This window comes from Physeter macrocephalus, chromosome 9, assembly GCF_002837175.3.
Source record: "Physeter macrocephalus isolate SW-GA chromosome 9, ASM283717v5, whole genome shotgun sequence".
In the NCBI taxonomy this organism is placed as follows: Eukaryota; Metazoa; Chordata; class Mammalia; order Artiodactyla; family Physeteridae; genus Physeter; species Physeter macrocephalus.
The window spans coordinates 59,458,406-59,483,225 of record NC_041222.1 but is presented as its reverse complement, the minus strand read 5'-3'; the positions used below and the strand labels follow the sequence as shown (position 1 = coordinate 59,483,225).

The following is a 24,820-nucleotide window of genomic DNA, read 5'->3' as shown; positions in this document are numbered from 1 at the left end:
GAGAAAATATTTGCAAATGAATCAACTGACAAAGGATTAATCTCCAAAATTTACAAGCAGCTCATGCAGCTCAATAACAAAAAAGCAAACAACCAAATCCAAAAATGGGCAGAAGACTGAAATAGACATCTCTCCAAAGAAGATATAGATTGTCAACAAACACATGAAAGAATGCTCAACATCATTAATCATTAGAGAAATGCAAATCAAAACTACAATGAGATATCATCTCACACCGGTCAGAATGACAATCATAAAAAAATCTGGAAAAAATAATTGCTGGAGAGGGTGTGGAGAAAAGGGAACACTGTTGCACTGTTGGTGGGAATGTAAATTGATACAGCCACTATGGAGAACAGTATGGAGGTTCCTTAAAAAACTACAAATAGAACCACCATACGACCCAGCAATCCCACTACTGGGTGTACACCCTGAGCAAACCATAATTCAAAAAGAGTCACGTACCAATATGTTCATTGCAGCTCTATTTACAATAGCCAGGACAAGGAAGCAACCTAAGTGTCCATCAACAGATGAATGGATAAAGAAAATGTCGCAGATATATACAATGGGATATTACTCAGCCATAAAAAGAAACGAAATTGAATTATTTGTAGTGAGGTGGATGGACCTGGAGTCTGTCTTACAGAGGGAAGTAAATCAGGAGAAAAACAAATACCGTATGCTAACACATATATATGGAATCTAAGAAAAATAAATCATGAAAAACCTAGGGTTAAGACGGGAATAAAGACACAGACCTACTAGAGAATGGACTTGAGGATATGGGGAGGAGGAAGGGTAAGCTGTGACAAAGTGAGAGAGTGGCATGGACATATATACACTACCAAACGTAAAATAGCTAGCTAGTGGGAAGCAGCCGCATAGCATAGGGAGATCAGCTTGGTGCTTTGTAGCCACCTAAAGGGGTGTGAGGGAGGGAGACGTAAGAGGGAGGAGATATGGGAACATATGTATATGTATAACTGATTCACTTTGTTATAAAGCAGAAACTGACACACCATTGTAAAGCAATTATACTCCAATAAGGATGTTAAGGAAAAAAAAATAACATATGATAATCTCATTAGATGCAGAAAAAGCCTTTGACAAAATTCTACAACCAATTATGACAAAAACTCTCCAGAAAGTAGGCAAAGAGGGAACTTACCTCAACATAATAAAGGCCATATATGAAAAACCCAAGGGAAACATCGTTCTCATTGGTGAAAAACTGAAACCATTTCCTCTAAGATCAGGAACAAGACAAGGTTGCCCACTCTTACCACTATTATTCAACTTAGTTTGGAAGTTTCAACCACAGCAATCAGAGAAGAAAAAGAAATTAAAGGAATCCAAATCGGAAAAGAAGAAGTAAAACTGTCACTGTTGCTGATGACATGATACTATAAATAAAAAATACTAAAGATGCCACCAGAAAACTACTAGAGCTAATCAATGAATTTGGTAAAGTAGCAGGATACAAAATTAATGCACAGAAATCTTTTGCATTCCTATACAGTAATGATGAAAAATCTGGAAGAGAAATTAAGTAAACACTCCCATTGACCACTGCAACAAAAAGAATAAAATACCAAGGAATAAACCTACCTAAGGAGACAAAAGACCTATATGCAGAAAACTATAAGACACTGATGAAAGAAATTAAACATGATACAAACAGATGGAGAGACATACCATGTTCTTGGATTGAAAGCATCAACATTGTGAAAATGACTATACGACCCAAAGCAAACTACAGCTTCAATGCAATCCTCATCAAAGTACCCATGGCATTTTTCACAGAACTAGAACAAAAAATTTTACAATTTGTATGGAAACACAGAAGACCCCCGAATAGCCAAAGCAATCTTGAGAATGAAAAACAGAGCTGGATGAATCAGGCTCCCTGACTTCAGACTATAGTACAAAGCTACAATAATCAAGACAATATGGTAATGGCACAAAAACAGAAATATAGACCAATGGAACTGGATAGAAAGCCCAGACATAAACCCATGCACATATGGTCACCTTATGCTTAATAAAGGAGTCTAGAATATACAGTGGAGAAAAGACAGCCTCTTCAATAAGTGGTGCTGGGAAAAATGGACAGATACATGTAAATGAATGAAATTAATACACACCCTAACTCCATACATAAAAATAAACTGAAAATGGATTAAAGACCTAAATGTAAGGCCAGACACTATAAAACTCTTAGAGGAAAACATAGGCAGAATACTCTATGACATAAATCACAGCAAGACACTTTTTGACCCACCTCCTAAAGAAATGGAAATGAAAACAAAAATAAAGAAATGGACCTAATGAAGCTTAAAATCTTTTGCACAGCAAAGGAAACCTTCAACAAGTCAAAAAGACAGCTCTCAGAATGGGAGAAAATATTTGCAAACAAAGCAACTGACAAAGGCTTAATCTCCAAAATATACAAGCAGCTCATGCAGCTCAATACCAAGAAAACAAACAACCCAATACAAAAATGGACAGAAGACCTAAATAGACATTTCTGCAAAGAATATATACAGATTGCCAACAAACACATAAAAGTATGCTCAACATCATTAATCATTAGAGAAATGCAAATTCAAACTACAGTGAGGTATCACCTCACACTGGTCAGTATGGCCATCATCAAAAAATCTACAAACAATAAATGCTGGAGAGGGTGTGGAGAAAATGGAACCCTTCTGCACTGTTGCTGGGAATGTAAATTGATACAGCCACTATGGAGAAAGAGTATTTGAGGTTCCTTAAAAAACTACAAATAGAACTACCATACGACCCAGCAATCCCACTACTGGGCATATACCCTGAGTACACCATAATTCAAAAAGAGACATGTACCACAATGTTCAATGCAGTACTATTTACAATAGCCAGGACATGGAAGCAACCTAAGTGTCCATCGACAGATGAATGGACAAAGAAGATGTGGCACATATATACAGTGGAATATTACTCAGCCAAAGAAAGAAATGAAATTGAGTTATTTGTAGTGAGGTGGATGGACCCAGAGTCTGTCATACAGAGTGATGTATGTCAGAAAGAGAAAAACAAATACCATATGGTAACACATATACATGAAGTCTAAAAAAAAAAAAAAAAGGTTCTGATGAACATAGGGGCAGGACAGGAATAAAGATGCAGACGTGGAGAATGGACTTGAGCACACGGGGAGGGGGAACTATAAGATGGGATGAAGTGAGAGAGTTGCACTGACATATATACACTACTATATGTAAAACACATAGCTAGTGGGAAGCAGTCGCATAGCACAGGGAGATCAGCTCGATGCTTTGTAACCACCTAGAGGGGTGGGATAGGGAGCATGGGAAGGAGATGCAAGAAGGATAGGATATGGGAATATATGTATACGTATAGCTGATTAACTTCATTATACGGCAGAAACTAACACAACATTGTAAAGCAATTATACACCAATTAATATGTTAAGAAAAAAGACATAAGCAGAATAAGCATCTTAATTGCAAACATGTAAACAAAACTTTAGAAAAAATAACAATACAGAAAATAAAAAATAAAATAAAATATATAGGGGAATAAAATACATTAGGTTGAAATTAGAAAAAAATCTGAAAAGCAAAATTTAAAAAATACACTGGGGAATAAAATACTTTATGTAGAAATCAGAAATTTAAAAATTTAGTCAGACTAAATAATTTATTATCATGAAGGCTAATATAAAAACAGTGGGATTTCTTCTTTTCATATATTTTATATACCTGGAAACAGCAATGAGCTTATTATCACATTTTTTTGGCTGAAATATAAATACCTTAAGATTTATATTCAGGAAGATTATATCTATTTCCATGTTCATCTATGCAAAAGATTATACTAAATTAGTACTTGAAAATTATTAAAAAGTATTTTCACTGTATATTCCAAAGAAAAGAATTTTGTAAGGATTTAAATTAAATCACAGGCAGCAAAAATTGATTTAAGTTATGAAGCATGAGATAATATTAAAAACAAACTTATAATTAAGCAAAATTGTTATATACCTTTGGAGTCTTTCCATTTACATTTGGATATATTTGTACTATTTCTTTTCCTTGCATTTGGCTGTCTTCTGTTTGGTTTTCTTTCTGGTCTCCTCTATCCTCTGTAGGACTTATTTTCTGGGATGTTTCTACAATAATTGTTCCCAAATTTTGTAAGGTCTGTATTTCAGAATCACTGATTTTGGAAAAAAGGGGGGATATAAAGCCCAAGAAGAAGAGTTATTAAATGTACCTCTTTAAGTTCAAGACCAAATAATATTACAGCCCAGGTTATATAGATAGCTACAAGTTTAATTTGGGCATTTACTGGTTCTCATTGTTAAGAGAGAAAATTAGTCTAAATATATTGAGAGAAAATTAGTTTAAATATATTTTACAAAATTATAAAATCTTATCAAGAAGTTAGATTATCTAATATCACATGCTTGCTAACATCACTTTTATAGTATTTCTCCAAGTGTTAACTCAGGAAGCACATGTTTTAATGCTTGCAGGGTTGGAACACTCACTAGTGTCTGACCCAGGGCAGAAAGCTTTGATATTTCTAACAGAAAGTTTTCTCCTAGTCTGGAACAAAATCTGAATCTCTGAGCCTTTCACGCATTGATCTAGTTCCATCTCTTATGGGTATTCATCATTCAATATAATACTTGTTAAGCACCAACTATGTGCCAGGCACTTTTCTGGGCACAGGGTAAAGTAGTGAGTGAAAAAAAAATAGATGAGACTCCTTGCCCTCAGGTAGCTTTCAGCCCAGTGGGGTGGGGAGACCGGTGACAAAGAAGAGGACTAAGTTTTATATATATATATATATATATATATATATATACACACATATATATATATATAAAACACACAGTATGTTAATAGTTCGTGTTAAAGAAAAAAAATAAAGGGAAGAAGATTACAAGTGCTGGTGTTGATGCTGAGCAGAAATTTAAGTTCAATCCCTTTTCCACATGGATGATCTAACTATTTGGATATAGTTATATGATGCTTGCAACACCTCTAAGGAAAACATCCCTAGCTTGTTCAAGTACTCCTAACATGAATGCTTTTGAGATGCTTTCCCATCCTGGTCCCTCTTGAAAGTACACCAGCTTATTTTGATGGAGCATTATGTCCAGAATTCAATTTCACACTTCAAGTGTACAATGAGAAGTACTTAGTAGAACTCCTGGTAGATGTAGACTAAATTTGTATAAGCTCTTCCAGCATGCATACTGTACTGAGACTCATACAGAATTTAACAAAATATATTTTTACATTCACTATTACAAAGTCCCATATTTTCCCCATTGCATAGTTGAACAATTGACATTTTATAGCCAAGTAAAGGACCCTGTAGTCTTTTGAATAACTATATCTTCCCAGTCTACTGAGATCTTTGGGGATTTTGATTCTATCTTGTAAAGTATTTTCCAGCCCTTTCAGTGTCACGTTATCCACAGATTTGATAAACATGTTTTGCTGAAATTCTGTTCTTCTTCTTCTAGGTATTAACAACTGCTCCTGATTATTACCTATCACTGAATGGGCATTGATAAAGATAATTCATATATCGGGACCCACAAAATGCAGGCTGCCCCAGCGGCCCGGCCCATGTCAGAAACCGGAACCTAAGTCAGCTGCACTAACGGGAAATGCATCACTGTCAAGGAAAGCTAACATATACCAATCACAATCCTTCAATTCAGCTTTAGCTAGTTTGCGAACTTTAGCTAGCTACCTCACCCTAGAAAATGGGACCCGCTAGCTTTACAAGAAAATCCCTGACCTCCTAGCCAATCATGCCCTGTTTCTGCTTTGCCTCTTATCATGCTCTATAAAACTCCCCCCTGCCCCAAATCCCTTGAAAGAGTGCTCCACAACTTGTTAGGCACTGGACTCCCCTTACCCATGCATGTTTTCCCATGAATAGAGGTCTTCATGCTCGTTACTAAATTATATTATTTTTGTTTTTTGACATCATGCTCTTGTAATACTATTCAACTATGGGATATAAATTTTCATAAGGTAATAATTATATAATATTATATATACAAATATATAAAGGGCCAAGTTCTATTTTCCTCAGTATCCAAGTAAATTTCTTGTATTTCAGACTATGAAAAGTTAAAAGAAATAGAATGTCCTGAAGTCCTGAAGCTCCATTGTGGGATTTCTAATTGCTTGAGAATTCTTTGCAGCTGAGTGATTCCTGAGACCCTTCTGTCAGGCAGGAAACCTAACAATTAATCCTCACAGTGTAAAACTGAGTTTCACTGCTAATAACTTAAATGACAATCCTATGTTTTAAGAGATATTGTGTAATACATCTCCCAAAATACGTGACCTTCTGCACATGCACTAAGAAGATGAAATTGAACTGAGTGTATTCCTTAACTTTCACATATTTATTCACACATATATACACCAGTAAATAGGTACCACTATATTATGAAGAGTGTGGTAGTACCAACTGGCTGAGATATAATTAGTAGACGAAACCAGAATTTCCTGGAAGACAAAGATAAACGCTTAGTGGGTTTTAAGGTAAGTAGGATTTTATCTCTAACTGCTTTTGAGAACAGGGAAGAAAACCTTAGAAGAGGTAACAAAGAAACAGGAATGCAGATTTGGTCTTTCTTCCTTACTTTCGTAAATTTGTTTTTGAGTTTTTCACCTGCCTAAAGACCAGAGGCATGACCACTGATCGTTTAAAACAGTGGTTCGCAAACTTGTCTGCATATTGGAATAAGCTGGAGAGCCTCAAAACATACTGAAGCTTGTATCTCACTCCAGAAGTTATGATTTAATTGTTCTGGGATGTGACCTGAGCGTTGGAATTTTTATAAGATCCCCAGGTGATTCTAATATGCAAACAAGTTTGAGAATTGCATTTTAAAATGTTTCAGATCTATGTCTAAGAAAACTATCCAGAAACATCCCAAATCTAAAACAGATCATGACTGCAGATTAAAAAAAAAACAACAAACTTGGGAAAATAAAAGGAAATATGTGCCATCATAAACCAAGACAGAATTATGGAAAATTGTTCCATGTGTCTGTTAACAATTCTGGCCACATTAAACTTCCCTATTATCTAGGTATAAAAAGAGGTGTTCTATTATCCACTTGCCTTTGTGGTTTTACTGATGTGCTTCAATGTATGAATGTATAGCCAGGGGTAAGGGTAAGAAATATTATAGATTTTTAGTATTCCCCTGTTGTTATTCACTAGGGGTTAGATAACTTAAAACTAGGAATCTGTAGAGTTTTAACTTTAAAGAACTAATTTTTAACCTCCTTCAATTAAAGTTAGCACAATGACTTTGCATAATACATACATGAAATAATTAGTGAAGATGGTTCTTAATTTAAAGGATGTTAAACAGCTTGTAGACATCTGGTAACAAGCTGAAATGGGTCATTCAAAATTTATCTAACTAAATTAAGGGGAAAAAATGTTTCTCCTCCCAGGTTGCCATGTCACAAGATAACTAAACCGACTTAGTAGGCTTGCCTGGGAATCCTTCGCTGTCAGTGGTGAATATGCAAAGGGCCAGCAAATTAAATCAACCTGCCAAACTGTCAATTTCAAGCCTCATGACTGCATGAAAATAGCATCACTAGAAGAAATCAAGTATTGCCTTCTTTTGGGTTTCCTGGCACCTATTCAAACACTCATGCAGTTGTGGCTAATTTTGCATGCAAATTTCAGTCAATAAGCTCAGAACAAGACCTCCCAAGATATTTCAAAGGATCTGACAGTATTTTTTCTGAATACCAAATCAACAGTAGTTGAAATTCAATCTCCATTTGCTGGTGCTTTACATATGCACAGTGTCCCCACCACTGAGCTAAGTTAATGAGAGCCTTACCTGCTTTCACACACATCCTCCCAGTCGTCCTTGCTGAGGTTCTCAAACACATTGCTCATGACCTTGATGGAGTGATTGAGAACAGTGTGGTAACGACCCACGGAGCACTTCTTCTTGGCCGCTTTAAATTTAACCTTTGTAGTGGTTGCCTTACAATCAGATTGTCTAGATCCAGATCTCACTTCTGTGGTGGCCATCTCAGATTTAGCTTTGTCTGCTGAACGCTGTAATTTCTCCACTGAATTCATCAGCTCTTCATTTTCATTTCTCAACTCATTAGCTTCTGCCACTTGTCTCCTTAGGGAAGTGACTTCTATCTCCAGCTCACTGAGTTTTGCTTGAAGTTCAGCTTTGTCTTTTTCTACATCTTTACTTCCCTTTTGCAGTTGTTCCAGCTCTTTTTCTCTGGTCTTTGCGTCTTCTTGTTGCTGTTTTACAAGGGTTTTCAGGAAATCATTTTCTTTTATTAATTTTTTATTCCCTTCTTTTAATTTTCGTGACCTTCTCTCAAAAGATTTTAGCCGATTTTCCAATTCAATGACCTAAACAGAAAAGTTTAATTTATTCTTTTAAAAGTCCAAAACCAGAATCTACTGGGTTTTTTTGTTTGTTTTTTTTTTCTGTGGTACGCGGGCCTCTCACTGTTGTGGCCTCTCCCATTGCAGAGCACAGGCTCCAGATGCACAGGCTCAGCGGCCATGGCTCACGGGCCCAGCCGCTGCGTGGCATGTGGGATCTTCCCGGACCGGGGCATGAACCCGTGTCCCCTGCATCAGCAGGCGGACTCTCAACCACTGCGCCACCAGGGAAGCACTCTACTGTATTTTTATTGTCATTTCTAACTTATGAAAATAAAATTTCATTTAGCACAAGGACAAAATAATTCTAAAGTACTTAATTTCTAAATAATTCTAAGGTGGTGTACATAAATACATTCTAAAATGCAATAATACATCTGTTGAATAAAGGACAGATGGTAAAAGAAGTTAAAGTTCTACACAATGTGACACAGAACTAAGTATGCTAATAAGCTCTGCAGAGTTCTCTGAGACTGTAAGTGCTTTGGCTTTATAGTCTACTGTTGGGAAGGAAAAAAATTTCCTTCTACCCTTCTAAGTTCTTTGGCTGGTCTAAGAATGAAATTGATATAAGACAGATTAACAAGAGAAAAACAAAAATTTCATAACATGTATACCTTCTGTATACTTGGGAGATACCCAGGAAAACTGAGTAACTCCCCAAAATGGCCTAAGACAGCACCTTAAATATCATTTTCATCTAAAGACTACATAAGATTTTGGTGGGTGGGAGTCAGTTATAGGAGGTTCCTAGGAAAGCACAGTAAACAAGGGTCTGACTGTTAAGCAGATTTAGGTCCTTGCCTTCTCCACTGATTACAGTTTTAGAGATTTGGTCATCTTCATCTTCCTGGTACAGCAAGGTATACCCCCTTACAAATGGAGATTTCCCTATAAATGTAAATGTTTCTTACAAAAGGATAACTTCTACTCAGTTTTCAGAGCTTTTCCTATGTCTGTAGTTTCTTAAAAATAATCAGCCTAAAATAATCAATATACCAAAGAGACATATTTTGGGGTGATATATTTTGCTCCCCCTCATTTTATTACTCGTGAAAAAGAATACTTTCAGAGAAAATCAATTTATACAAAAAGTCTGAAAACAGTACATAGGGAACTTTATTATTAAAATAAAATTAGCCTTCAATATTTAACTATCATATGAAAAACTGATGACCTAAATACAGAACGATCTATTGAGGCTGCTTTTTCCTAAATTATAAAAATGTAATTTTAATAGTCGTGAGGTCCTTAGTTTATACAATACAGGAACTTTTTACCAAAAAAAAAAAGGAAATCTAACAATGTTAAAATAATAATTTCAAGGTTTCATATGAATTAATTTTTTTACATTTATTTCATTAAACAGTGTTCATGTTGTAGGACACAGAAATAATATATAATTCTTGAACTTAAGAAATTTCAAAAACTATTTGGAAACAAAAACAATTGCACAAATAAAGCTAATAAAGGATAGAATCTAAGTGCCATAAGTCTGGACAAAGGAAAGAGCAACTGAGTCTAAGCCATGAGTACAAAAATTTCAAGGACGAGTTGATTTCAACTTAAATCATGAAAAATATTCAATACTGTTTGTAAAGCACTGTTGCGGAGGAAGACATTTCTCTCTACCCTTCTGTGTTCTTATGGTTGGTCTAAGAATTAAATTGACATGAGACAGATTAACAAGAGAAAATCGAAGGTTTTATAACACGTGTACATGGGAGAGACCCAGGAAAACACAGTAACTCGATGAAATGGCCAAAACCCTCCTCACCTTAAATACCATTTTCAGCTAAAGAGAAAAGAGGATGTTGGTGCTAGTGGTTTAGGAGGAAGGCAATTAGCAAGGAGATGGAAAAGCAAATTCGTGGTAAACAAATGTTTGCTGAACCATGCAGAGACAATAGAACACAGAGAGAAATTTTAACAGACAATTTGCTAGCTTCTTCCCTGACAACAGACACCTAGTTTATACTACAGTTATCTATGGTGATAGTTCCCTTCCGGGAATAAGTCCTCTATCTTCATTCTCTTAGGCAGTAAGGTGGAAGGTCAAAGTTTCTTTCTGAGTCTTTTCGGCCCTGATTGTTTTTGACTCAAAATAATCCATATGCCAAAGAGACTTCTGGAGTGGCAAATTTTGTTCCCTTATAGTACATTTTATCATTTATAAAAATTTTTAGTAAATACAATCTCTTCTGATAATCTCAGAAACAGGTGAGGTAAGTAGAACTGATAATTACCTTCCCAGAAGAGGAAATGGAAGCTCTGAAAACTTAACACACAGATGTAAACATTTCCTGGTTTAAACTGGGATTCAAGTTCAGGATTTTGTGCCCATCCCACTATTCCACAAGCCATATGGGGAAGAAGACTTTCCCAGATATATGTGGAATATGAACAAAGAACTAGGGTCAAGAAAGAGTCAAGCAAGAAACTTTTATAGGTCTTAACAGGGCTTACTCTTGACCTGGAGTAGACATATATGAGTTTGCACCAGACTACTTATAGACCTCTGTATATTTCTGGGAAACAAATTCTATTGATCCCTCTCAATGCAAATACTTTATTGGAGAGCTGGATAATGTGACAAAAAAATACAACGATTGAAAAACTATATGGACTCATACTTACCTTAAAACAAATTCTTCAAAGGAGAAAACATTATTGATACACTGACAACCAATGATTTTAAATAATATTAGAGAAATACACAAAAAACTTATGCATACTCTTAACACCTTCCAGTTTACTGGACTTGACTCATGATGGTGAAGATCTAAGTTGTTTCCTAATGTGAGTTTCAGTCCTCTCTGATCCTTCTGCACCCTTAGTCTTCTTGTGAGTTCAACCCCCTTCACTTAATTCAACAGTCATTTACGGAATGGTTATGCTGCCCTGGAACATGGATATTTCCCAACACAATATGAAGAATCTCAGCTAATTTTAATCACTTTTTTCCATAGTATGATATACTCCCTACTGTTGGACTTATGTCTTTGTAGGGCTTACTATTGACCTGAAAGAGAGGTATATGAGTTTTTACCAGAATATTGTAGACCTCTGTATATTTTTGTGAAACAAATTCTGTTGTTCCTTCTCAATACAAATACTTTATTGGAGAGCTGGATAATGTGACAAAAAATACAGTGTTCAGGAATACATGAACATTTTTACTTTTTCCAAATCACTCTATCACCAAATTATAGTCTCCATTTACTAAAAAATACTACAAGCAGAAAAAGAATATCACCTTTTTCTCTTTGGTTTCTGTCAGTGGTTTTTAATCACTGCCCCAAACAGCATAGTTTTCATAAATATACTTTAAAATATTTTAGCATGTTAGATTCCAGGGTGGAGTGAATAGAAGAGACTGTATTTTTAAAAATTATTTTATGAAAATAAACAATTATACCTTTAAAAAAATGATTTTGACAGTGGTGATATAAAAATATTGGTAAGACGCAGTGCAGTCTAGGGGAAATTGAATTTTGAGCCTGGTCTGGATCTCACTTCTAGCTCTGATTGCTTTACCTGGTAAAATATTTAACCTGCTTTATCTTTAGTTTCCTCATCTGTGAAACGGGAATAGTAACAGCTATCTTGCAGGTTACAAGCATTAAATATGATCATATACCACAATTCTCAGTAGACGGTAAGTTCTAAACGGTTCATCATCGTCGTCATTATCATCATCATCATCATCATTATTGTCTCTATTACTGTTAATCATAACAGCTACTTAATAAAATTACTTGAGCTAAAATATGATTACTTGCACTAAATATTGCTGAATTAGCTATTAAATCAACTTTATACTTTTGATTAAAATATTACATAATGAAGAAATGTAACAAACACCTTAAATTTGAGATTTCAGTTTTGGAAATTCGCATTATTTTTTTATTTTAAGATTGGGTACAACTCATGAAAATTTTAGATACCAATGGAAAAGTACCTTTTTAAGGTCTGTTATGTTTAAAATATTTAAAGTCTGTTAACTGCCTAATGTGAATCTATGTTTAATCATAAGAACTGGTCAAAATTATTTGCATTTAAGTTTAAAATGGAGGAGAACAGAGATACTACTTCTAAAGAATTTGATAAGGCAAAGTCCATAGCACATATTAAAGTGTTATTCAAGGTATACTCTCAAAAAATTGTCAAACTGATTTCACCTCTCCAAAAACAGAAAGGAAAATTTCAATATATATTTGAAAATGAAAGTCTGAGGAATTGTTAAAGGCATTTGGTTTGTGTGCTATTAGATCATCTCAAGTCCAGTACTGAGCATTTAATTTACCAAAAAGATGGCTCCTTTCAAAACTGAAATAAAACACCTGACTTTTTTAAGTTTGTGTATTACTTTGTTAGAGATGCCATAACAAAGTACACAGACTGGGTGGCTTAAACCCTAATAACCTCATTTTAACTTAATTAAAATTTTAAAGACCTCCATCTTCAAATATAGTCACATTCTGAGATACAAGGGATTAGGACTTTGACGTAAGAATTTGGGTGGGGGACACAACTTATCCCTTAACAGAGTGAAATGTTAAGACATTATTTTAAAAAGGATCTACTTAAACGTTTCATTTCTACTATGTATCATACAAATATTGTTTTCATGTTTTTACTGTCTTTTAAACCCATTTTGAATGAATTTCATATATATCCTTCTAAAATAAGGGAACTCAACTAAAGGGGTTAAATCATGACTCATACAATTGCATTAGGTTAATATTTAAAAAAACAGTGACAAATTAGTAAACTAATTTGACACATGGTCCAATGAAAACAATTTATGTTGGCTTTTAAGGCTTAAAATGGCTTTCTGGATCTACTATGGTAGTAGTCAATGAAGGGGAGCAGAATTTTGCCACTCCAAAATGTCTCTGACATACGTCTTATCTTGAGCTGGTTGTTTTTAAGAAACAGCAGACACAGGAGAGGCTCTGAAAACTGAGTAGTAACTGACTGCCCAGCCCTGACATCTTTTCTTGTCTTTAGCTGAGGAAGGTGTATAAGGCGACAGCTTGGACCATTTCAGGATGTTACTCAGTTTTCCTGGGCATCTCCTATGTATACAGGAGGTATGCCTGTTGTTAAACTTCTGTTTGTTTTTTCCTGTTAATCTGTCTTTTTATTACAGGGGTATCTCATCTGAGAACCTAAAAGAATAGAGGAAAAATTCCTTTCCTCCTCCACATCATTTATGGCAGTTGGAATGAAATAATAAACTTCTTTAGGTTTCTACCCTAACATAGTAAGTAGTAGTGTAGTACAATATACTCACAGAAATAAAAATTATACAAAACCTGGCAAAAAAGAATATTGTTCTGAAACAAAAAAGATAAATTGCTATTAACTGTATCACGTTCTAGCTGGTAGTACATACATTATTTCAATTACTTATTTTATCTTAATATAAATGAACATGAGCATGTCTAGTTCTTTATGTTATAATATGAAACTGATATGTGTCATTCAGTAATAATGAGATGACGGCCTCTGTTACCTGAGCACATGGCAAGTGTTAGGAGTATAAGGAATCACATTATCTGCTGTGTATCACTAGATTTCCTACGAATCAATTCACAGACATACAAAATGTAAGTAGCTACATTAATATTTTTGTCTATATATCTCTACACTTCCAGCTTTTTCTAAGAATATTTCCTTTATAACAATAACAAAAAGTATTAAAATAAAACCAAGCCCACTTAACTGAAATTGATGACAATGTTATTTATATACAAAAATGTAAATTAAGTACAAAATTGTAAAGATAAATGTTAAGATTTTTAAACAACATTTTACTATTAAAGGTAGCCATGTTGGGGCTTCCCTGGTGGCGCAGTGGTTGAGAATCCACCTGCCGATGCAGGGGACGCGGGTTCGTGACCCGGTCTGGGAAGATCCCACATGCCGTGGAGCGGCTAGGCCCGTGAGCCATGGCTGCTGAGCCTGCGTGTCCGGAGCCTGTGCTCCGCAACGTGAGAAGCCACAACAGTGAGAGGCCTGTGTACCGCAAAAAAAAAAAAAAAAAAAAAAAAAAAAATATCCATGTTGTAAAGTGAGTATAGGGTTTATACAGAGTGGTTCTACTAAAACAGGGAGAGCTATACCAGATCATATGGGCATAAATTTTTATCTAAAATGAGATGAGACATGTATAATTTTCAAGTTTAAAATTTAAATTATAAAAATATTACCATTTTACTGCATAAAACTATGCTTTTTTTTAGTTCAAATATTGTACATCTGTATGCATTTTGAAATGTAACAGAGAAAGTAAAATAGTTAAGTTATACCTAATAAACACATAGAGGGTAAATTTTTATACTTTCTATTGTTATCATTCTTTTTATCTTTGAAAATATTTTAAACTTATGTGAACACAAGCATAAGTGTTTCCACATTTACTTCACTAACACCGATTTTTTTAAACCCCATTTTTGTAAGCCAATGATTTTGAATTATGAATTTAAATTAAGGATTTAAACACAAGGTTTAAGTTCATGAGGCCTCGTTTTAAAATATAATCCTTGATGTTAAAATTCAGATTTAACTTGCTCAGCTCAATATCGTAAAGATAAGACTACCTTCTGCAATGTCTGCTCCGACATTTCTTTCCAATTCTTCTCTGGAGTACTCTTCTTGACCCCATCATCTTCACCGTATCTAAAGAGTTCTTCTGGCAGAGAATAAATAAAATATTATGGTACCTCATATACTGCTGAAACACTGTCCTGTCATTTTAAGAAAAAGGGGTGTATGGTTTCTCAACTATGAATAACATAGTCTATTTTATTGTCAAGTATTTGGCCAGTAACTGAATGGTGACCTTTTTCAAGATTTTCAGTCACACAATTATGTTATCTTTGTAGTGTCCCTTTCTTTTTTTGCAGCGTTAAGATTTTCAAAGGTATAACAGATCTGCAGGTTAACAATGCTGTACTTTTATTCCCATTTTCATTCTTTTGTAGACCATTCCCCTTTGCCTTAAAAGCAAAATTCACTGCCTTTTTATCTACACAGTCACTACTAGTTTTGTTCTCTGGATCTTGTTCCCTGCCAGGAGGATCAGAGTGATTGCTGAACAAAGCAAACAGTAACAGAATTAGGGTAGACTGAAACTGTAACACCCCCTACCACCACCTTTCTTTAAAGTAAAAGATCATGCACTGGGCAGAGTAAAGCATAAAAATCACATTTCCAGAAAAACTGACTTTATAACAAATAGAAACCCAGGTAATGGGTAAAGTTGTTCCTACAAATCACTCCTACACTGCCCAGGCATTTGACTAATAAAACCCCTTCGAACAAGCAAAACTGTATAAGCAACATAACAACATTAAAGGAAAAAAAATCATAAAACTTCAGTTAATATTATTAGAATTGAAATACATTAAATCCTACAAAGATTTTTTTCTTAGAAGATAAATTACGGTGACAAATTTAATATTTTCTTACTGAATTATTTTTGAAATACACATTTCTCAAAGAAATAAAAAGGGGGCAAAAAGAATGCATAAAGCTAAAAGGATACATATCTGTGTTAGTCTGAGATGATTTTGCTTTAAAGTATGCTTGGCTGCTGTAGGTCAGTATGAAACTTTGATTTATCAACAAAGAAAAAAGAAAACAATATTATTCTCTGTAGAGTAGAAATCCTCTTGGTATAAACAGTGACTAACAAGTTTGTTAGAGTGAATTAGGCATTTCTTTTGTCTTTGAAACATGACATATCCAATTAAAACTTCTGTACTCCTGAGATAAATAGAACACTATCCTAAGGATAATAAAAGCTAGAATAGGTAGAATTTGCCACCTGGGGAATATGTACCTTTATCTTGATGATTATCTGTTGGTTCCCGAGTTTCTTTTTCTAGTCCCTTAACACCATGGTGCTGAATTCATTTACAAAACTCTTTCAGCAATATAGAAATAATATGCAAATACAATTCATCTGTTCTAGTCATTTAAATATCTGCTATAGTTCTAAGTAAAATATTTACACTTAAAAATAAGAAAATAGTTCTATATTCAAAGACTGTAAAGTGCTAAAAGTAGCTAAATAACTCCAACAATATAAATGTTGAAGACTGATTTAAAAATGAATTTGATTGCTGCTTTTGTGCTCCTAGGTGTGTGCAAGATTCCCTGGTGGACTGGAAGACCATGTTCACTTGTGGTTTTCTGTTGAAAACTTTGTTTCTCACCTTCACAGGATTTATAAAGAATACATGGCAGCTAGGCCCAGGCCATGGAGAGGAACAAAGACCCAACTCTCTGCCCCTTGATTCCCTTCCCCTTCAAGGATCTCAGGATTTGGGAAGTGAACCAGGAGGACCTAGTTAGAAATATACAGTTCTATTTTTGTCCTTTGGTGGATGTGTGAGAATATGCTTCACCTTACTGGAAATTTATTTTAAAAATTGTGGATTTAAATGCTTTACTTTTATTTTTACCACTATACAAATTCATTCTGGTTTATATTCTTTCTCAGGAGTTTCTTCTCTCTCCACTTTTTCTTTTTAACTTTTTTTTTTTTTTTCAGTATGCGGGCCTCTCACTGTTGTGGCCTCTCCCGTTGCGGAGCGCAGGCTCCGGACGCACAGGCTCAGCGGCCATGGCTCACGGGCCCAGCCGCTCCGCGGCATGTGGGATCTTCCCAGACCGGGGCACGAACCCGTGTCCCCTGCATCGGCAGGCGGATTCTCAACCACTGCGCCACCAGGGAAGCCCTCTTTTTAACTTTTAACTTTGCTTACTCATAGTTGTTTAAACATTTTTCTCTATCGCCTATGTTTTTTTGGTCCCCTTAATTCTCCTGGATTACATTATAAATTAATGTAAGTTCTTCTGTAACTTTTTCTCCTTCTTTTAGATTCTCTTTTAGCTATTTTAACAAATTATTATTAAAAATCTGTTATCATTATAAGGGATTGCAGAATATGCCAACCTAATATATGCCACTTTGGTATATTGATTATTTTCAGCAGTAGGAATTTCAAAAGCTGCAAATGCAGGGAGAGGCTTTCTCTGAACTCCCCTTATCTGCCAGAAGACCCTCCAGAAGGAACTTGAGTATTATCACCCACTCCCCTGAAGTTTCATCAACCAGAGAAGATTAACTCTTATCACAGGAGAGGAAACTAGAAGTCCACACTATACCCAGACAAGCTTTATTACAAACTATCATTCCTCTCAGCTAGTCTTCTATGGGCCCAATCATCTTTTCTAAAATCATTTACTCTCCCCTAAGAGGCCTACATCCCTCCTCCTCTCTCCCTATTAAGACAGTATGTAATCCTGAATTCTAAAGCCACCTCTTTGAGTACTCACTCTTCCCTGGGTTTCTTCCATGTGTATATCATGAGGTATAAAATTAATAAATTTCTGGTTTTCTCTTGCTAATCTGTCTTTTATTATAGGGGTTTCAGCTAAGAACTCAGAAGGGTAGAAGGAAAATTCTTATTCCTCCCCTACAATTATATTTTTACTCATCTTAATATGATGCTTCCTACACTATCTTAAAGGTCTGTTTGTGATTGTATCAACTTGGGATATAAAGAAAGGAGACTAGGTATCTTGTGTATTGGCAATTTCCTAAAAAATATTGAAACTGAGCAGGACCCTGTGGAGGCTCCTGGGTATGAAAGCCTTTCTGTGTCCCCTGTTCCTTCTTTGTAGAGAACAGACTCCAGCCTCCATGACCTTCCCTGAGTCCCAAAGGGCAGATTCAAACAGTTGCTAATCACGGAAGGGAGGGGATGCAGAGACAAGGGAGGCGCAGCCAAGAAACAATACTGCAGCCTTGTGGCAGGGTCCTGGTTTCACCTCAAGGGATACACACAACAGTATCTTTAAGCTCTTTACAGAACTAAAACCCCCAACAAATGGAAGATGTTAGCATTCTTTCTTCCAGAGAAGACCAGTTTAGGCCAGATTAAAGGAACCATAGAAGCTCATCAAGAGATGGCCTGAGACCAGATTAAAGGAGTGCAGGCCCTGCACACACCCTAATCTTATCGGCAAACTCACCCCTGAACTATTGCTATAAAACTCCTCACCAAATCCTCCCAGGTTTTCAAGGGCAGGAGCCCACTGTGTCCCCCTTTGCCTGGCAAAGCAATAGAGCTATTCTTTTCTACTTGACCCAAAACTCTGTTTCTGAGATTCAATTGGGCACCAGGGCACAGAGGCCTAGTTTTTGGCATCAATATTACTATTTTTCTTCACTTTTAGGAAAAGTGAATATATTACTTTAGAGGGTACTTGCCATAACATACAGTAAGAAATATATATTTGGTCTTTTTCCCTGGCTCCCCACACAAAGCTTCTAAAGTCCTTGGAATTTCATGAGTGATAGAGGTGAGAGGATTATCTTCTGTTATTCATAACAAGCCTCTTTGCACAAGGTTCCCCATAAATCTATTTTCCTTTACATTTCACTTCTACTTAACACAAGCTGGATATAAAAGTGTTGTTGGAGACACCAACAAAAGTTGCAGGGTGCAAAATTAATACACAGAAATCTCTTGCATTTCTATACACTAAAAATCAAAGATCAGAGAGAAGAATTAAGGAAACAATCCCTTTTACCATCACATCAAAAAGAATAAAATACCTAGGAATAAAATTACCTAAGAAGGCAAAAGACTTGTACTCAGAAAACTATAAAACACTGATAAAAGAAATCAGAGATGACACAAACAGATGTAAAGATATACCATGTTCTTGGATTGGAAGAATCAACATCGTCAAAATGACTATATTACCCAAGGCAATCTATAGATTCAATGCCATCCCTATCAAATTATCACAATGGCATTTTTCACAGAACTAGAGCAAAAAAATTTTAAATTTGTATGGAAACACAAAAGACCCCAGATAGCCAAAGCAATCCTGAGAAAGAAAAACGGAACTAGAGGAATCAAGCCCCCTGACCTCAGACTATACTACAAAGCTACAGCCATCTAAACAGTAAGGTAGTGGCACGAAAACAGAAACATAGATCAATGGAACCGGATAGTAAGCCCAGAAATAAGCTCATGCACCTATGGCCAAGTAATCTACAACAAAGGAGGCAAGAATATACAATGGAGAAAAAAACATTCTCCTCACTAAGTGGTGCTGGGAAAACTGTACAGCTACATGTAAAAGAATGAAATTAGGACATTCTCTAACATCATAATACACAAAAATAAACTCAAAATGGATTAAAGACTTAAATTTAAGACTGAATACTTAAAACTCTTTGAGGAAAACATAGGCAGAACACACTGTTACATAAATCACAGCAATATCTTTTCAGATCTACCTCCTAGAGTAATGAAAATAAAACCAGAAATAAACAAATGGGACATAATTAAACTTAAAAGCTTTTTCACAGCAAAGGAAACCATTAAAAAAATGAAAAGACAACCCACAGAATGGGAGAAAATATTTGCAAATGAAGCGCCCAACAAGAGATTAATCTCTAAAATATAAAAACAGATCATGCAACTCAATATCAAAAAACCAGGGCTTCCCTGGTGGCTCAGTGGTTGAGAATCCGCCTGCCGATGCAGGGGACATGAGTTCGTGCCCCGGTCTGGGAAGATCCCACATGCCGCGGAGTGGCTAGGCCCGTGAACCATGGCCACTGAGCCTGCGTGTCCGGAGCCTGTGCTCCGCAATGGGAGAGGCCACAACAGTGAGAGGTCCGCATACCGCAAAAAAAAAAAAAAAAAATCAAAAAAACAAACAACCCAATCCAAAAATGGGCAGAAGACCTAAATAGACACTTCTCCAAAGAAAACATACACATGGCCAAAAAAGCACATGAAAAGATGCTCAACATCACTAATTATTAGAGAATGCAAATCAAAACTACAATGAGGTATCACCTCACACTGGTCAGAATGGTCATCAACAAAAAGTCTACAAACAATAAATGCTGGAGAGGGTGTGAAGAAAAGGGAACCCTCCTACACTGTTGGTGGAAATGCAAATTGGTACAACCACTATGGAGTACAGTATGGAGGTTCCTTAAAAAACCAAAAGTAGAACTACTATATGATCCATCAATCCCACTCCTGAGCATATATCCAGAGAAAACCATAATTCGAAAAGATACATGCACTCCAATGTTCACTGCAGCACTATTAACAATAGTCAGGACACAGCAGCAACCTAAATGTCCATCAACAGAGGAGTGGATAAAGAAGATGTGGAATATATATACAAAGGAATATTACTCAGCCATAAAAAGAACGAAATAACGCCATTTGCAGCAACATGAGTGGACTTAGAGACTGTCATACTTTGTGAAGTAAGTCAGAAAAAGAAAGACAAATAACATATGATATCACTTATATGTGGAAAATTTTAAAAAGATACAAATGGACTTATTTACAAAACAGAAATAGAGTCACATATGTAGAAAACAATCTCATGGTTCTGGGGGGAAAGGTGGGGGAAGGATAAATTGGGAGATTGGAATTGACATATATACAATACTATATATTAAATAGATAACTAGTAAGGACCTACTGTATAGCACAGGGAACTCTACTCAATATGCTGTAATGGCCTATATGGGAAAAGAATCTAAAAAAGAGTGGATATATGTATATGTATAAATGATTCACTTTGTTGTACACTTGAAACATAACATTGTAAATCAACTATACTCCAATAAAAACTTTACAAAAAGAATAACCCAGAATAAATAAAAATACACAAAACAAAATATACTATGAAGGCTCCCACTGACCTAAGATGGAACAATCTGTATATCAAAAAGAATAATGCCTTCAATGGATAAAAACAACTTTAAATATATCAACAAAAGTTCTGAGTTTCTAACACTAACAAAAGCCACCAACTCACTGATCACCTTTGGAGGATTCTAGGTCACCAAATGAAAACTGGTAAAGAGGAATAATCAAGATTTTTCTTGCCTTTCCTGTACAAACTGTATTTCAGGATAACCAAATAGTTATCCATAATCTTCTTCATAGAATTCCAGATAAAAAGTGCATAAAAAATGCTAAAATCAGAAAATTGCTGTGTTGCAACCCCAAATGAAATAATGAATTTTGGTAACAATAACCAATGGATACTAAAACCATTAAATGAAACATTAATTGGGAATTTAATAATAGAGGGATTAGGCTGAAACCACCTGAAGTTCCTAATTAATCTTAATATTATTTAAAGTGGGATAAACCAGAAAAAAAAAGAACATGCACCCCAATGTTCACTGCAGCCTATGTACAATAGCCAAGACATGGAAGCAACCTAAATGTCCATCAACAGAGGAATTGACAAAGAAGATGTGGTACATAAATACAGTGGAATATTACTCGGCCATAAAAAAGAATGAAGTAATGCCATTTGCAGCAACATGGATGGACCTAGAGATTATCATATTAAGTAAAGTAAGTCAGACAGAGAAAGACAAATATCATATTACTTATCTGTGGAATGTAAAAAAATCACACTAATGAACTTATTTACAAAACAGAAACAGAGTCACAGACTTCAAAAACAAACTTATGGTTACCAAAGGGAAAAGGTGGGGGGTGATAAATTAGGGGTTTGGGATTAACATTTACACAGTACTATATATAAAACAGATAATCAACAAGGACCTAGTGTTATAGCACAAGGAACTCTACTCAATATTATGTAATAACTTATATGGGAAAAGAATCTGAAAAAAAATGGATACATGTATATGTATAACTGAATCACTTTGCTGTACACCTGAAACTAACACAACATTGTAAATCAACTATATTCCAATATAAAATAAAAATTTTTTAAGAAGGTAAGTTTATGTCAATTTACGTCAGACAGTTATAAGATGTTATATGTAAGTCTCCTAGTAACCACAAAGCAAAAACCTACAATAAACACATAAAAGATAAACAGACAGGAATATAATTATATTTATACCACTAAAGAAAGTCATCAAAACAAAAAGGAAGAGAGTAGGAGAAGAATAAAGGAAGTGGGTGGAACTACAAAAACAGCCAGTAAACAATGAACAAAAAAGCAATATATACACACCTGTCAGCAATTATTTTACCTGTATATGCACTAAATTCTCCAAACAAAAGACATAAAGTAGCTGGATGAATAAAAAAACAAGACCCATCTATATACTGCCTACAAAAGATGTACTTTAGATTTAAAGACACACACAGACTGAACACAAAAGGATTGAAAAAGATATTCCATGCAAATGGAAACCGGAAGAAAGCTGGAGTAGCTACACTTACATCAGGCAAAACAGGCTTTAAGACAAGACTGTCAGAAGACACAAAGATGGATATTATATAACGATGAAGAGGTCAGTCCAACAAGAGGATGTAACATTTGTAAATATTCATGTACTCAACATAGGAGCACCTAAATATAGAAAGCAAATATTAAGAGACCTAATGGGAGAAACAGACAGACAGACAGTAATTGTTCTGTTCAGATTTTCTATTCCATCATGATTCAGTCTTGGTAGGTGGTATGTTTCTAGGAATTTATCCATTTCTTCTAGGTTGTGGAATTTGTTGGAATATATTTGTTAAAAATATTTTCCTATGATTCTTTGTATTTCTGTGGTATCAGGTGTAACATCTCCTGTTTCATTTTTTTAATTTTATTTGCGTTCTCTCTCTTTTTTTCTTGGTAAGTATAGCTAAAGGCTTGTCAATATTATTAATCTTTTTAAAGAACCAGCTCTGAATAGATTTATAACTGATAAGGAGATTGAATCAGTAATCAAAAACCTCCCAGCAAACAAAAATCAGATACAGACGGCTTCATTAATGAATTCTGCCAAATATTTAAAGAAGAATTAATACCAATTCTTCTCAAACTCTTCCAAAATACATAAGAGGAGGGAGCTCTTCCAAGCTCAATTCACAAGGCCAGTATTATCCTGATACCAACACCAGAAAAGTACACCACAAGAAAAGAAAATTACAGGCCAATATCCCTGATGAATATAGATATAATGTCCTCAAAAAAATATCAGTAAACAAACAAACAAAAAAAGTGGGCAGAAGATCTAAATGGACATTTTTCCAAAGAAGACATACAGGCCTAACTTGTTTTATTGTGCTTTCCTTTACTGTTCTTTGCAGATATTGTGTTTTTCTACTAACTGAATGTTTGTGGCAACCCTCTGTCAACCAAGTCTATTGGTGCCATTTCCAAAAGCATTTGGTCATTTTGTGTCTCTGTGTCACATTTTGGTAATTCTCCTAATATTTCAAACCCTCCTCCAGCAAAAAAGACTATGACCCACTGAAAACTCAGATGATGGTTAGCATTTTTTAGCAAAAAAGTATTTTTTAATTAAGGTAGGTACATTCATTTTTTAGACATAATGCTATTGCACACTTAACAAACTACGATATAGTGTAAATATAATTTTTATGTGCCCTGGGAAACCAAAAAAAATCACGTGACTCACTTTATAGCAATATTCGCTTTATTGTCGTGGTCTGGAAAAAAACTCCACAGAATCTCCTACATATGCCTGTACAGATGGCTAACAGATATGTGAAAAGATGCTCAACATCATTAATCATGAGGGAACTGCAAATCAAAACCACACTGAGATATCATCTCATACCTTTTAGAATGGCTGTTGTCAAAAAGACAAGAAGTAACAAATCTTGGTGAGAATGCGGAGAAAAGAGAACACTTGTGCACTATCAGTGGGACTGTAAATGGGTGCATCCACTTTGTAAAACAATATGGAGGTTCCTCAAAAAGATAAAAATAGAACTACCATATGATCCAGCAATTTCTGGGTATTTATCCAAAGAAAATGAAAACACTAATGTGAAAAGATATATGCACCCCAATGTTCACTGCAGCATTATTTACAGTAGCCAAGATATGGAAATAACCTAGGTGTCCATCGATGGATGATAGGATAAAGAAATTGTGATACATATAGACATATACACAATGGATATTATTCAGCCATAAAAAAGAATGACATCTTGCCATTTGTGACAACATGGATGGACCTCACAGACATTATGATAAATGAAATAAGTCAGAGAGAGAAAAACAAATACCATATGATGCCTTTCATATGTGGAATCTAAACAAACAAAGAAACAAATTAAAAAGTTCAGAAATACAGAGAACAGATTGGTAGTAGCCAGAGGTGATAAAAGAAATGGGTGAAGGGAGTCAAAAGGTAAAAAGAAAAAAGAATAATAAAAAAAAAAGGCCCCATCAGCTTTTCACCCAATGGTCTTAGTGGTCATTAATGATCATTGCCTTGATCTATGGAAAAAAAAAAAAAAAGAAC

General features: G+C 35.1%; 1 protein-coding gene across 1 annotated transcript in view; it reads right to left on the bottom strand.

Annotated features, from left to right (window-relative positions):
* Positions 1-24,820, bottom strand: part of CNTLN (centlein) — a 375,432-nt gene that overhangs the window by 124,755 nt on the left and 225,857 nt on the right. The window contains exons 14-16 of the mRNA XM_024126731.3: positions 15,099-15,190; positions 7,913-8,454; positions 4,050-4,224 (exon numbers count right to left, since the gene is read on the bottom strand). Coding sequence (XP_023982499.1) covers positions 4,050-4,224; positions 7,913-8,454; positions 15,099-15,190 — 809 coding nt within the window. The remainder of the gene's footprint in view (positions 1-4,049; positions 4,225-7,912; positions 8,455-15,098; positions 15,191-24,820) is intronic.